Here is a 16277-nt window from a genome sequence, read left to right on the forward strand (position 1 = left end):
AACGAAATTCGTTTTATTTTTTTGAATGTGCACTTACCTCCGTTCATCCATATTCCGGTGTTTACATATCCCCACCCTGCCCTCCCCCGCCCCGCCTCACCACCCCACGGAACTCCCTCCACGGACCGCTACTGTTCATCCTGCTCCTAGATCATTGAATGGAAACTGAAAGTGCTCGCAGTGAGCGCAGACGAGCAGCTAAACGACACCGCATTTTGGGACACTCACGTGGCTATTTTGTATAAACTAACGGCGGCAGAGGTGAGGCTGTGGTAGCGCTTGAACTACGCCGGTGCTTCCGAGCCCCCGGGCCGCTGGATTGCACATGGCGCGCTCCCCTCTAGGGACTACTCCTGCCCCCAGGCTTCTGTACTTTGTTTTTGTGTTTATTTAATTTTGACGCGCTACGTGCCACAGGTGCTGTTTCAAAAGAGCTTAAATAGCCCGCGGATAGTTTTGTGTTGTCATCTGCGGGGGGAGGCAGGACCATGTGGTGGTTCCAGCAGGGCCTGTGCTTCTGGCCCTGGGCGTTGGTTGTCTGGTCCTCGGCTTCCTTCATCTTCTCCTTCATCACCGCCATCCTCCTCCACCACGTCGACCCCCTTGGTCCCCTACATCAGGTAAGTAAACGCCGCGTGCACAACCAGTGTACAGCATCCTAAGGCTTCGTCTCAGTTTCAAGAAGAATAGCTGCCTTATGTAATGCAAATGTAGGTAGCGGCTATCACGGTCTTGCCGTTTCGAAGCACTGTAATAGGTGATATTAACACAACTCAGTGATACTTATGGATACCTCTGAAGATTAACATGCGCTGACTAAGATTAGAGTATGTTACTGCGTGACAGATCTTAGCACTAGGTTTTTAAATCTTTACCTTATCTCGCCAGATATGTTTTTATTTTAACAATCAATCGAATATTGTATTTGAGAATTCCTCCTTCACAAAATGACCAAACACTGCTCCTGAAGAACTTTTTGCATGCATAAATGTCCAGCTTATTTTATAGAGAGCCCGGAAGTCACTGAAGGTAAGGGGTTTCATGACCATGTTATAAAAACTCACTTCTTTGGCTGCAGTCCTTACAATGTAAAAACAATAAAAGTGCGGAGTCCCAAAGTATTTATTTAGCAATTTCAACTTTGACCACTAGCGCTGCCGCCTTCCGCCAATGCCCCCTTCCACCACTGGCGCTGCTCACTGCCTGCAGAGAATTAAAGCTGGATTCCTATGAGCACCACCTATTTTCTGCTGAAGTTTGGGGGGATTCTCCCATGATTAAAACAAGCATTGGCATAGCCACTAGGTCTCGCCTTTGGTACCTTATAAGTGTTTAGCCATGCAACAGTTAATTATAGTTATTTTAGCCATGAAGTTCGAAATTAAGAAAACAACAAAAACACAAGAACAATAAAACAATAACAAACCGTTCATGAAGGCTAGAAGTATGTATAGTGTACTTTTTTTATTTTTTGCCAACCCAACGCAACGCACACCTTCTTTTCTTTAAAAAAAAGTGTATATTTCCAGGGAAGCAGTATGACAATTAGATACATCCCTGAAAGAACAAAGACGTCTGACATGCCTTCTTGAAAAGAAAACGTAGAAATACCTTGCTGGATGTTCTTGTTATGGAGAAAAATAATTGCTCTGTAAATAATGCTATGCAGTGACTACAATACTAACAATGTAATTTCTCTCACAATCATAGAAAAAGTTAGTGTATAATAAATATTTTTCTTCAAACATCTTTAATCTACTAGCTTCATCTGCGAGTTTTTCTCAAAACAAGTTGTTAAGGAGTCAGTGATTTACAAACGAAATAAATGTAGTGGCACACAATGGGTAATCTGATTGGCTCTAATAAACATTTTCACTGATATCTTCATTCATGTTTACAAATAGCAGCAGAAACTTCACAAGTAATAGCAAAAAAGGGTCTTAGGCTCACCTCATCCATCACTTCTTTGCTGTACCCATAATAATGATACATATATAATATATACATAAATAAATAAATAAATAAATAAATAAATAAATAAATAAGCCAATACATATTTTCAAAGTAATGAAAGCAATAATTCCGGTAGGCTTTTTGTAGACGTGGACTGAGGGGCTTTTCTTCAATGAAGCAAGTAAAACATTCTCCAAGATGGAGGACTGTTGCAGCTCAAACGGATTTCGGTGATACCTGCCAAGTCAATTTTTGTCAGACTCAGTTTCCTTCTCATAGCATCACCAGATAGCCAATGCAATGTCTTCTTAATAAATGTAGCATTTTTAATTATATAACAGAAACAATAAATGACAGCCTTGAGAACACTGATTTTACAAGGTGCATAGCAGCAATCTACAAAGTGGTGTGGTACTAGTGCCTAGAGTATGAGCAAGCACTTCAGTGTGTGACTCTTCACAAAGTGATCCAACACACAACATTATTGTACACAGTACAACACACGCAAATGTGGTCAATCCACAAAGAAGGAGCGTAGATTTTCTCCGCTTGGGGCACTGTAGAACACACACTTACATAGAGAAAAAGAATACTGTGAGAAATATATTTTTTTACAAGTGCTCCGTTGAAGTGGGGTGATGTGTACACACAGACTCGAAAGTTGATTATATGTTAAAAGGATTCTTGAAAAACATTTGGGTTAAAAGTTGTTCAGGAGGCACACACCCTGCATTTAATTTTTCCACAGAAATTAGTTTGCACCCTCCCCAATTCATTTATGATTTTTTGCCTCTGGCACAACATGCACACTGAAGTGTTGTGCCTACAAGGACCTTATATTGATTTATATTTTATTTGTGAAACAAATATGAGCCGAAAAGTCAAACATATCTCAAATGGCTTCCATAAGCAATGACCTGTGACCTGTGACCTGTGACATAACAAGGGTGAAGTTTGCTGTACTGCAAGCAAGATAATGGGCCGCGGGACCCTAGTTTAAAAGACATTCCCATTGAGGGGGCAGTGGGCACTTCACACCTGTCTGCATTGGTGCCAGTGCATCTGCTGCAAATTACTGATTTGCATTTGAAGAACTGAATTGATTTCTGTTTCGAAGAGTATAAAGGTCAGTTGAAAATCCATGCTAGTTGGTGATCTGATATCAAATCTCTTTTGGTATGGCACTGATTGTATTATCTCAGCTGCTTCTCTGTGTCACACTCTTCTCAATCAAAAATTTAAAAAACTAGCATCCCAAATTTAACTAGAAAAAATTGGCACAATATATAGGTTTAATACTATGCCCTTTGTTTTATTTTCTATTCAGCATCGCACATTCCTATTGTCAAAACAGAGTTGTTTCAAAATATATGTTTTCTTCGCAAGCCTTCTTACGTGCTGTGAAAAATCTCTTTCTATGGTAATCATGCTACCAGTGGACATTATCTCCCGCTCGAGACATCTGACAGAAAAAATGTGAAATAGCCAGCGTTAACAGAAATTCCACTCAGGGTTTTTTTTTACAGGTTTGTCACAGCATTAGTATTAGACCGTAGAGGCACGCAATTGGTAAAAATATGTGGCAATCAAATAATTTCGAGTTTTCTCCCTTAGGCCCAGTTACTGACTGTTTGACCAAGATGTTGAATCTCTCTTCTGAACCTTTCCGCCTGAATTATCACATAATCTACACCCTCAAATGTTGTGTTTGAATATTATATAGGAGCATGACACAGAAGGAAAAGCGGTCGACAAGTTGCCTGTAACATGACTTCCAATCAAAGGACATAATGTCCTTAACTTCCTTATGACATTGTATGCCACAAATATATCTTTTGAATGTACATTTTAATACTGTTTTGCTACCATCACTCACAAATCCAAAGTGGAGGGTCACATCATATTTACAAACAAGTTGGCACTTACAGAAAAAAACAGAACGTTCCCAGCTCAGGGCATCCATATTGCAGGCGGGTCAAAAACCTGCTGCCTCAATACATTATGCAACATTAACATTGATATTTATATGTCCAGCTGGTACATTTTCTGTAATGGTTTGCGTGTTGCTGAAAGGCAGCACGTGCCACCCCAATGTATATCCACTGCTGACATGCTGCTGGGAGCTGCTAATCAAGTGATAGCAGAGGCTGCATGTTTTCCTCCTCGTGCTTATCTGCGCGCTTGAGTACCCCGGGATCCACGACTGACTGAGATCTGGGAAAGAACAAAGGGAAATGTGATTCAGCTCCTGCAAGAAGCACACCTATGCTATTGTAATTCAAATCAAACCTACTTTATTTCCAAGAAATACATTCTTACAGAAATATTGCACATTACCCAATTCATATGCAAACGATCCCGAATGTCATAAAATTAATAGTGCCAGCACACATTTAGGTCAATTTAACCAACACAACTTCATCTAATAGCTGTATAAATACTTAAAATTTCCCAGGCTAAATGACAGCAGGTGGTCCCTAACCCAAAATCTCGCATATATTAAGAACACATTAAAAAGACAAAAGATGCTGAATTAACCATTGCCTTGAAGCTCATTTTGTTCAGGAACAACATTGTAAAGTGCAGTGTGCATAGCAGCTTATCACAATCACATGGGCTCTCTTAATGAATCTTGTTTACAGGTCGAATTTCCCATCTAATGCGAGGCCTTGCCAAATCATTCTTTGGATGTTCACAGGACTCAGGTCTTCGAAACAGTCCCGCACATATTAAAACATTTTAAAAGAAAGATGAAACACATTGCTTGCCAGGTCACAACACCAATCTGCCAGCTTAACCCCTTGCATGCTTATGACGAGCCCAGCTCGTCATGAGGCACAGTGGAGCTGTGCTTATGACGAGCTGGGCTCGTCATAACGGCTGCGCTCCGCCCACGCGCGGTTGATTCCCCGCCTGTGCGGGAGAATCAATCAGTGGGCGGGGTCGTGACGAGCTCAGCTCGTCATGAGCACAGCTCCACTCTGCCTCATGACAAGCTGGGCTCGTCACGAGCACCGCGGTGCCGCGCGCCCCCGTGCTGTGGGGGAATTACCCCCGCAGCGAAGGGGTTAAGGGCGTGCCGACCTTTATCTTAAATACTAAGAGGAAGAAGGGCTAACCTGGGATGTTATATTTTTTGCAGATTGTAATTGTAAATGGCATTTACATATCGCTTACTACCCCTGAAAAGGCATTGAAGAGCTTTGTGGTTGGATTTGAAAGAAGTAGGAAAGAAGTGAAAGTTTGAGAAGGATGTTTGGGGGTACACAGTAGTCAGAAAGGTTTGGGATGAGTCAGAGTGAAGAGGGATAGTGCAAACGTTGAAAGGAGGATTTTCTTTTTATAGAACACTACTGAAATTATCTTACAGATGTATATATACAAATGTCACGTTGTATGGTTTTACCAGCTGGTAAAAACCCCTCTATATAAAAACCCACATGTACATAGAAGCAGCAATATTTATGCTTCCGATGACACATCGACTGCATCTGTTTTGCGCCCATTCCACAAAGAGAGTCCTCTGCTGGAGTCCCTATCTTTCATGAGAGAAGGGTTACGGATCAGAACAGTTTATGCTCCTCAAGAGGCAGGTCGTAAAAGGGTTTATCATTGGGCTTTGGTGCATTCAATTTGTGAGGTCAACAAAGAGGAAAATTGCATGCTTCCTTCTCCGCTGCACTTTACAATGGTTGTTAGCGGTAGTAATCACGCAACATTCCCCCATCACCAAGCAGCATCAATCAATGGATTTCACTCACAATTCAAACTAGAAATGAAAACAATAGGCTGCAGTCTTTCAGACGGTTGTATGAGACAAACACAGGTGAAATAACATTGATCTACGACTATATGGTATCCATCACAAAGTCAAGGTGAGTGTATTACGGTAGTGGGCATCACACGTCACATCGAGCCATCTGACTGCAGTTAAAGAAGCTTTATTTCCTCGAGTCTGCAGAGCAGCTTGTCTCAACATAACAATAACTATTAGTTTTACCTTCAGATAATCTATATAACCATATTAACTATTATATTAATCTATTATACTTACCTATATTTCCTTTGCAATGCAAAAGATTAGGTCGACGTAGTGAATGCAGTATTATTGCCTTCTATTATACTTACCTATATTTCCCTTGCAATGCAAAGGTTAGGTCGACGTAGTGAATGCAGTATTATTGCCTTCTATTATACTTACCTATATTTCCCTTGCAATGCAAAGGTTAGGTCGACGTAGTGAATGCAGTATTATTGCCTTCTATTATACTTACCTATATTTCCCTTGCAATGCAAAGGTTAGGTCGACGTAGTGAATGCAGTATTATTGCCTTCTATTACACTTACCTATATTCCCCTTGCAATGCAAAGGTTAGGTCGACGTAGTGAATGCAGTATTATTGCCTTCTATTATACTCACCTATATTTCCCTTGCAATGCAAAGGTTAGGTCGACGTAGTGAATGCATTATTATTGCCTTCTATTATACTTACCTATATTTCCCTTGCAATGCAAAGGTTAGGTCGACGTAGTGAATGCAATGTTATTGCCTTCTATTATACTTACCTATATTTCCCTTGCAATGCAAAGGTTAGGTCGACGTAGTGAATGCAGTATTATTGCCTTCTATTATACTTACCTATATTTCCCTTGCAATGCAAAGGTTAGGTCGACTTAGTGAATGCAGTATTATTGCCTTCTATTTTACTTACCTATATTTCCCTTGCAATGCAAAGGTTAGGTCGACGTAGTGAATGCAGTATTATTGCCTTCTATTATACTTACCTATATTTCCCTTGCAATGCAAAGGTTAGGTCGACGTAGTGAATGCAGTATTATTGCCTTCTATTATACTTACCTATATTTCCCTTGCAATGCAAAGGTTAGGTCGACGTAGTGAATGCAGTATTATTGCCCTGTGAAATAAAACTTGCGATAGAATAGCAGTAAACTCTTTTGGACACACACCGGTGCAATGAGGAATAGACACAGTTTTCTTTGGGTCAGAATTCCAGGCATGCAAGGATGTTGGTAGCTGGTCACTGCATATATGCTTCTTCTGAAATATTGTGAAGGATGTCCAAAACAGGTCTGGTCGTGCTCTTGTTTTCCTTTGTGTGAGACAAGGAGAAAATTGTGCATGCTATTTTCACTCGGAACTAACTTGTGATGTGCACTTGAGGTATCCTATGTGTACATGTTGTGCATTGGCAGACGTATGAGGTGGATAAAGACCAAAGCCAGCACGTTTGTGGCAGATCACTTATCACCATATAGATTAAGACAGGGATGCACTTATTTCAGGTATGTATTCCTGTGTGGTAGGTTGAAGTAGGTGCAGGTCAGGCACAGGACAAAGCACAGGACAAACACTGTTCTCATTACACTGTTCGCATGGTATTTCTTTGTAGAGTGCACCATGATATAAAATGTGACAGTTTTTGAATTCCATGTTCACTCCCAAACCTCCATCTTATCATTGATATCAGCTGTTTCTTATTACCCAATTATATAGTTCTTACTTTATCGACCTGGGAATGATGATAGTGTGAGTGATCATGCTGGGATTGTAACCTCCGACCAACTGTTTAAGAGAGGACCCTGAAGTTGCCGCATGGGTCCGGCCAGCCAACAGACAAGCACAGTAAGATTACATTCATTAACTTCCAGAGTACAGCTGAAGAGTAGAGTAGAAATGGAAGGCAAAACATTTATAGGAGGGGTGGTTTATCAATCTTTCTCAGGAATGTATTCCATGCATTGACACTGATAGAGAGACTGGATCTGCCGATGTTAAACACAGCCATCTTTCCTCCCAAATGGTGCTGTGAGCAAACGCATAACTATAAGGATCAAGTTGATTACTCATTTATGAAGAGTGAATGGAACCAGCTGTTTTACTCACGTCCAGCCTTCTCACAAATCATAAATGCTACATATGAAGACAATGCTTGCATTTTAGTTCCCTTTGGTTGAGAGTGGGCTTTATGAAATGTGCATAACTCAGGCTTTTAACAAGAATCTGTGACTCATACCATAAAACCCTCATTATGAGTGGCAACTTAATTCCAATAGAACTAGTACCAGCAGCTATCTGCCCATCAGAATTATCAGTTTTTTAGTTTCACGCTGAAAACTTTGGAAATAAGACAGGACCAAAATGAGAATTTAGCAGAGGAATGGCTTATGATGATCGGATGAAAGAGGCTTACCTCACAAAACGACGATCCTATCATAATAAAATCCGTAGAGAAAAAGCCACCTACTATGCAGATAAAATTCACGTGGCGGAAAACTCGGCTAGGGAATTGTTTAGCATATATAAATCCCTTTCCACCCCAATAACCGTTACTCGAGATGAAGATCACTCAGTAACAGCATGCAATCGCATTGCTAACTACTTCGGAGACAAAGTGCGCAAGATTTACTCTGCTTTTCCCGACACGCCACCCTTAGCGGAAGAACCTGCAGATTTAGCAGGAGCTGAAACTGACTCAGATCTGCTACTTCATTTCACCACTCCTCTATCGGAGGATCTCGTTAAAATCTGCAGATCCGTCAGATCTGGCTCCCCACGCGATCCTGCTTCCCCAAAAAGGCTGAGTGACAGCATAGAGACACTGGAACCTTACATCAGGCATTTGCTAGATGTCTCCTTTCGATCCAGTTCTCTACCTGTGGACTGGAAACAGGCTGTGGTGCTTCCCCTCCGCAAGAAGCCTAACATTGGCCTCGATAAGCTGGATAACTTACGCCCCATCTCTCTCCTGCCATATTTTTCGAAGGTAGCAGAGAAGGTGGTAAATAAGCAGCTAATGAAATATGTGGAGGACAGTAACCTTCTTCATCCGACTCAATTCGGGTTCCGGCCACGCCACTCCACCGAGTCTGCCCTTCTTAGGGCCTCCGAAACTCTCAGGCAGGGTGCTGACGAGGGTCAAACCATGGCTCTCATCCTTTTAGACCTTAGCGCGGCGTTCGACACTGTGGCACATTCCATCTTGCTACAGTGTCTGAGCAAAGGTGGGGTGAGAGGGGCAGCGTTGAAATGGATTTATTCATTTCTCGCAGGCCGAGGCTTCCAAGTGAGGCAGGGTGACTATTACTCTGAGCGAATTGCTCTGGACCAGGGGGTGCCGCAGGGCTCGTCCCTGAGCCCAACACTTTTTAATCTCTACGTAGCCCCGATTGCCTCCTTGGTAGAGAGCTACGGCCTCCGAATGGTTTCCTATGCCGACGACACGCAGTTGGTGATCTCCCTGTCGCGCGCACCCGATCTTTCGGCGGACATCTTCAGAGCCTGTATGCAAGACCTAGCTGCCTGGATGTCCGCAAACTGCCTTAAGCTTAACGGAAATAAGACCGAGGTGCTTGTCGTAGGGGGAGACCGATCGGCGTGGACGTCGGCATGGTGGCCTCCATGCCTTGGCTCAACACCTATCCCATGCCTGAAAGCAAAGAACTTGGGCATTTGGTTCGACTCCGACCTGACCTTCGGCCCTCAGATCAACCGGGTGGTCGGATCATGCTTTGGGACCCTCAAAAGTCTCAGGAAGGCATTGAAGTTTTTACCTGTAAAGGCCCGTCAAACCCTTGTGCATGCACTAGTCACCTCAAAGATGGACTATGGCAACCTCCTCTATCTAGGGACTCCGAAGAAGAATCTGAGCCGTTTACAGGTCTTACAGAATGCCGCTGCTAGGCTAGTACTTAGACTACCCAGAAGAGCCGCATCCTCGGTGGCCCTTCGGTCCTTGCACTGGCTCCCGATCAGAAGTAGGGTTGATTTCAAAGCACTCTGCATGTGCCATCGGATCATCAACGGGAGGTCTCCTCTCCCTTTGAAAGGACTGCTGACACCTTATGAACCGTCCCGCTCCCTCAGATCTTCTGGCTCGGGACGCCTTGTTGTCCCCAAGGTGTCCAGAGCACGGATGGGCGGAAGATCCTTTAGGTACCTTGCAGCCGTCAGATGGAACACATTACCCTTAATATTGCGTCTCGAACCATCTGAACTAATCTTTAGAGCCAAGCTCAAAACTACACTATTCGAACAGTAAAGTATTCCACTTCTGTAGGTTCCAGTTAGCAGCCGCTCCTTAGCGCGGGGACACGCCGCTGTGCGTCACCAAGCGCTTTACAAAACTCCCTAAATAGAAATAGAAATAGAATTGGATCCATAATTACTGATTCCTAGGTGATTTTTCATTTCTCTGTGGCCCCCCTAGGTCCAACTCATAACCGGCCAGATTTTCCGCTGCCCATTTCCCAGGCAACTCTTCTTCCATTCTTCTTAGTAGTCCATCAAGTGTCCTTTAGAATTGTTTTACAATGTCAGTTGTGAGGCTATAAAACCCAGGCTTGAATTTAACAGAGGAGATCTGGTGAGAATGCTAGCAGGCGTGAGAAACAAGTTCCAAATATATGCTCTAGCAAGATAGAAATGGCCCAACAAATCTATCTTGCTACAAATACTCAAGAAGAAGCCTAAAAGTATCTAGACATTTAGGGGGATAGTGTCTTTCCCCAGGTATGATCTAAAAGGGATTTTCATTTTAGTGTGGCAAATATTTGGTCCATTGAACGATGCAATTATGGACTTAGAGGCCCAATTTATGGTTTGGCAATGAGTTACCCCATCACAAATGTCCAAGATATCCTGCAAGCCTTATTATAAGTGCCATAGGAAAGAATGCACTTCTAACAAGGCGGACAGGATATCCATTACTTTAGTGATTAAATAACTCATCTGCCAAACTCCAAATCAACCCCCTAGTCTTTCTAATGGAGTAAAATTCGTTCAGCAGGGAGCTTGAAACACTCTGTGAGCGATACAGGGTTGATGTCCTTAGTTAAGTCATGTGTGTGAAAATTGTGAGGAAACATTGAGCTGAAAAAGGTCCTTCAGTTGGAGTTGAGGCTTCCAGGAGCTAAAGAAAGATTCAGGATCTTGGTCTATATGCAACCCTATCTATCAGTTAGCTGATATGAATGTGTGAAAAAAGATACATTGATTTTCTGTGGAAAGTCTCCTACTTGCCCTCGATAGCTTGGTTCAAGCAACAAGGATAGTCTGAGAGAAAATGTATATGGCATGTGTGTAACATCTAGAGAAACAACAATATATTTAGACATTTACATAGGCCAAAACAATTTAGTAAAAATACATAAATCGAATTAGTAAATGACACAGAAAAAAGCAAATCAGATGTAGAGAGTAAAAGGTGTAATGACAACCAAAAAAACCAATAGGAAATCATGAAAAAGAAATTGAAAAAACTTGGAAAAATGACAGTGTCAAACATTCATATTATTGGCCCCTAAGAACCTTTAATGTCTTACTCATGAGTGAATGTAGTTGAGCAGAAGTTGTTGGTTGGTCCTGCTGAAAGTTTTTACCTTAAGACTTAGAAACCCTTTTTGAGGTGGACATCTTCTGTGGGGAAAACCTGAAAGAAGTATCTCGCTTGTGCTTCAGAACTTGGATACATCAAGCAAGAGGCCCTCTAAAGGTTCAAATGTGTCACCAAAAAGCTCTGAGCTAGAAAGGCAACAAAGATGAAGTCCTTGAGGCTGCGTCTTTTCCTGGGAAGTTACACAAGGTGCCCTCAGTGATCTGGATATTTTTTTTAAAAACAATAAAAACTAAGGTGTAGCATTTTTCACAAATTCTGGTAGAACTCTTGCCTTGAAGAAAAAACTTCAGGACGGGAACTCTACATTGTGCAACTCTGCATGGTACTTATGGACATACATTACAAGCCTCTGGCTCTTGTTGGCCTGCGTGATGCAGGGCTTGAAGCACCTCTCTGCAGCTTGTGACCCAGCTAGCTCAAGTAGGTCTCCCAAGAAAGAAATGCCATCTCCTGTAGGTTCCGGAACATCATCCTCAGGCTCACTCTCCTCAACATCAGTGGTGGGATTCCTGTGTGTTGGGATGTGGTTTATTAGAACGGGTAAGTAGGTACTTACCACTAGTAACAAGGCCACAATCACAATATGAGGCCCAGTCAAGGTCTCAATACATTATTCCCTTGCTCAACCCTTGGTAGCTGGCTGCAGGCAGGCAGACTTAACTTAGGAGACACACGTGTAAAGCATTTGAAAACACCAATTCATTAAATAGGTAGGACACAACACAGAATAAAAATCCAACACCAATTAATAAATATAGGAACCATGACACTAAAACAGCAAAAATCCAAAGTAGGGGACCGGAGACATGAATTTTGAAAGAATAAACACTTTCTAGTGCCACAAAAAATATTTTGGGACATCTGGTGGCGCTTGAGCAGAACAAAGTCAAAGTTTCATGCTCACCGAGATGGAGCACAGGTTGAGTACACGTAGAGGTAGGGTTTGGTAGTTTTTACCTTCTGACTTAGCCACTTTTTGGGAGCTTTTTTACTCAACGTCAAGTCAGGCCCCTTGTCAGGCCGGGTTTCAAGTCGATGATAGCAGATGGGCTCCGCACAATGCCACAGTCAACTACTGGCAGTCTTGGTGACGACGAAAAGCTCCAGAGATTCAGCAGGGCAAACCTGAATCTCAGGTTGGGTGACTGTTCGACGTCACCAGCTTGGTTCTCATCGACGGGTTGGTCACCTTATGGATCTTTTTGAGAAAAGTTCTCCAAATTTTCCAAACTTCTCGATCTTCTTCCAGAAGGTCCTATTGGGGTTCCAAAGTGTCCACAACACCAATCCAAGTTTCCAGAAGCTCTGAGTTGCTCCTTGGGTTGTTGGGACTATGTCTCCCATACTGCACCCAGCCAAATCATTTAAAGTCCAGCTGAAGGTGGTTAGCTGGTATCTTCTTGCTAGAGATAATGCAGGAGCCGATCTTTTAACCTGTTGCTTCCAGGGAGTCCAATCTTTCACTTTTTAAAGCAAGGCAAAGTCCTTAGGGTTGAAGTTTTCAAAGTGTGCAGCAGGTGCAATCATTCAGAGTGCAGTCCTATAGGTGCAGGCCAGGGTTCCAGAAGGGCAGTCCTTCTTCTTCTTGTAGTTTCCAGCAGGGTTCTGAGTTGCTGGGCAGCTCACTCATATTTATCCAGTGTTCCTGGGTTACAAGCAGGAGCCACCCCTGACTAATGGGATATAGGGTGACACCAGAAGTATGGCATATTTTTGTCCCAGGAAGCACTGTCCCTTTAAAATCCCAAATGGAGAAACTCTCTCCTGGAGGTTAGGATCTGGCAAAGCCACCCTACTGGTGTTGCTAAGTTTCCCTAACAGTTCCCTTCCAGCCCCAATGCTAATTCAATTACTGGGGCTCCTTTCTGACTGGGGGTGCAGCAAGTGGGGGAGCCTGTGTCCTGTCCAAACTGTTATTCTCTCTTTGAAGACCAGTTTGGATCCCTGCCTTTTGCTCTGCAACCTATAGGTCTCCTCCCACCGGATATCAATTGTCTCTATGCAGGTCACTTCACACCTCATCTGAGCAGCTTGGTTCAGCCTGCCAAAGGCTGGCCAATCAGGAGAGGCTGCTGGAAGGCTGGATTTTAGTTTATCAGAAAAGAACGTTCTATAACTTATTTTCTGTAATAGTTGTAATAAATCTAACCTTGGCAAGTTGTTGGATTTATTCTATCATTTTCAAACTTTGAAGTATGTTTTTAGCTCACGTCTACCAATAATTATACTTTAATAAGGTGTTCCCATGCTAGCTTATGGAGCCAATATGCCACAATTCGAGAAGCATGAAATTGACAGTTTTTCCCTTACCAGGGCACATAACACATCTTTTAAAATGTCCCTGCTTTTAGTTACAAGGCACCCTACTCCTGGGGCACCTAAGGGAGACCTTGGGGGCGACTCAATTGCGTACAAATAAGGTGGTTTAAGACTTTGGAAGTACCTTTACCTTTAAAGTCAAATTTGCATATATTTTACTTTTAAAAGCAGCCTGCAAAGCTGGGTCTCTAAGCCTGAATGTCTTACCATATACTAGGGACTTACAGGTAGGTTGTCATACCAATTGCAATTACACCGAATCACCCCATACCTTTTACACAAAGCACTGGCCCTCGGTCACATAGCTTAGCCCAGGGCAAAAACAGAGACAGTTCCCAGCAGTATCAAACAAAAAATGGAGGGGATCAGGGCCAAAAGGATGACTTTCTCACACTGTGCCCCTTGCCCCTCCCATTCCTGACAGGCACCTGGGCCACTGTGTCAGACTCCAGGTCCTCAGGAATTCCCTGAAGGGCTACCATGTACTGAATGGTCATCAACACCCAATCAGGCAGCCCCAAGGTCACCAGATGAGACCTGAGCTTCACTTCCCTCCAGATAGTGTGCTCTAGGCCATTCCTCAGCAGCCAATCAACAGGGTTTGCAGGACTCACAGCTGCTTTCATAGTGCCTGAGACCACCCACCCCTCTAGGGGATCTAAAGCCACAGGATAGTGGCATACCCGATCATCATCTGTCAAAACCTGGGGGATTATATTGGGAATAACCTGCTCTGAGGACACCAAGTGACATCTAACAGTATTCATGCTGGCTTCTGTGTTTCTTACAGTCCTCACCCTCTACCCATTGATGTGAGTCAATGCCTGTATTTATTAGTATTGTTAGGCATGTGAGAAGTAGGCACTATCAATCTGTTACCCAGGGACACTAGGGTAACCTCTGCTCTCTCCCACACTAACTGGTGCCACTGTCTCCTGAAGCACTGCACTAGCAATACCAATGGGTAGCCCACCAGTGGAGGATGTTTCCTCCAGGAGCATACGGCATCTTCCTTTTTGACCCCTGGCTGGTAGCACTCATAGCACTTGAGCCGGAAGGGCCACTGGGGCCTCTTCGAACAGAGACCATGCTACTTGAGGTCAAAGGACAGCTGGGACTCCTTCCTTTAAGAATTATTTGGGGCCCTTTAGAGAACTTCTTGTGATTTACCCTGTGTTCCCAATCATTCTGTTGAGTGGGACATGATCCACACTTCTTGGGATCCTCCTAAGATACCATCCTGACCACTCTGCTATTGAGCCAGAGGTAAAGATCATTTCCAAGCGTTCTGGGCACACTGAGTTATAATCACTTAGGTGCTGGTGCAACTCTGTAAAACAATTACTCAGGATGTGCTCCTTCATGATCATATTATAACGCCTGCTGTAATCATTCACTTTTCTGCTCTTCACCTAACTATCCAGTGTCTTACTTTACTTCATGAGTCCACAAAGTCTGCCTAGGCTGGTGTGACTGCTTCTAGCTATCTCTGCACCTCAGGAGATACCTCTCAGGGGTCAGACCAAACTTGGTGATAAGGACTTCCTTTATGAGGCATACCTCATCTGGTCAGCTATCCTTAGGACCAACAGGTTATCCCTCCCAACTATTGAAATGTGCTTCCAAAGACTAGCCTCTCAGCCCTCCTCTGGGACTCTGTCAAAACAAAGGGCTTCCTCATATGCTGCAAACCACTTATCAGGGTCACTCCCCCAAACAACTAGGCATGAGGTCCGTGAGAATGTGGACCCCTTTACCTACTCTAAGCACTACTATGTTGCTGCCACCAGCTTCATTGCACTTTGTAACTCTCTTGGCTTTAAGACCCATTTGCTTCTGACTCACTTCATGAGTCAGCAAAATGCTCCTCTTCTTCATGGCCTCCTCCATGGCCAGCTTTAGTTTAATCCTGGGCCCTTTTGCAGCTGCGTCTGCTTTCCTTGGTTCCATAGCCATGGTTTCCAGTTGCAGACACAGGGCCCTCTCCTCCTTCCTGTCCTCCAACTCTTCAGGGTTAAGGCTGCTGAAGGACATTCTGCTCCTGGCAGGGGACATCACTACAGAGTATTCTTTCCCTGCTTCTCCCCTTCATCCTCCCCCTCAGTATCATCATCACCCTCCTGTAATGTGGGCCACAAAAGAAGGGCCTCTGCCAAGGTTCTGAGGGCTACCTGGTGCTCCAGTTTCTTGGAGCGCTTAGATAGCTTCTGCCCTCTCTCCTTGTACAACTCCTTCAGCTCTGCCACTAGGAAGCCTAAAGAGTTGCTAAGATCTCATTCAATTCACAACAAAAAATAGTTGAATTTAGAAAAATGTAAAAATGCCCAAACACAAATGAAGATAATTAAACAAAATATTATTTTGCTGTTAAATTAAGGCTTTTTATTATTACACAAATCACTGAGTAGCACTGCAAAAATACTAAATTCCAGCACTGAACACAAATGTAAAAGATTGGATTTTTAGTGGAGGGGGGATGAGAACCCACTTCAAATAATAATTACAATCCGTGTGAGGCTCATCCTCAAAAGTCACTAACTCAACCTATTCTCAACCCTCTGGTAACTTGGCAGAAAGCAGTGAGCCTTA

At 43.3% G+C, this 16277-nt stretch overlaps 1 protein-coding gene across 1 annotated transcript in view; it reads right to left on the minus strand.

Annotated features, from left to right (window-relative positions):
* Positions 1-1453: 1453 nt before the first annotated feature.
* Positions 1454-16277, minus strand: part of CLVS2 (clavesin 2) — a 414386-nt gene continuing 399562 nt past the window's right edge. The window contains exon 5 of the mRNA XM_085611751.1: positions 1454-4167. Within this exon, the coding sequence (XP_085467877.1) occupies positions 4080-4167 (88 nt within the window). The 3' untranslated portion in view covers positions 1454-4079. The remainder of the gene's footprint in view (positions 4168-16277) is intronic.

This window comes from Triturus cristatus, chromosome 6, assembly GCF_964204655.1.
Source record: "Triturus cristatus chromosome 6, aTriCri1.1, whole genome shotgun sequence".
In the NCBI taxonomy this organism is placed as follows: Eukaryota; Metazoa; Chordata; class Amphibia; order Caudata; family Salamandridae; genus Triturus; species Triturus cristatus.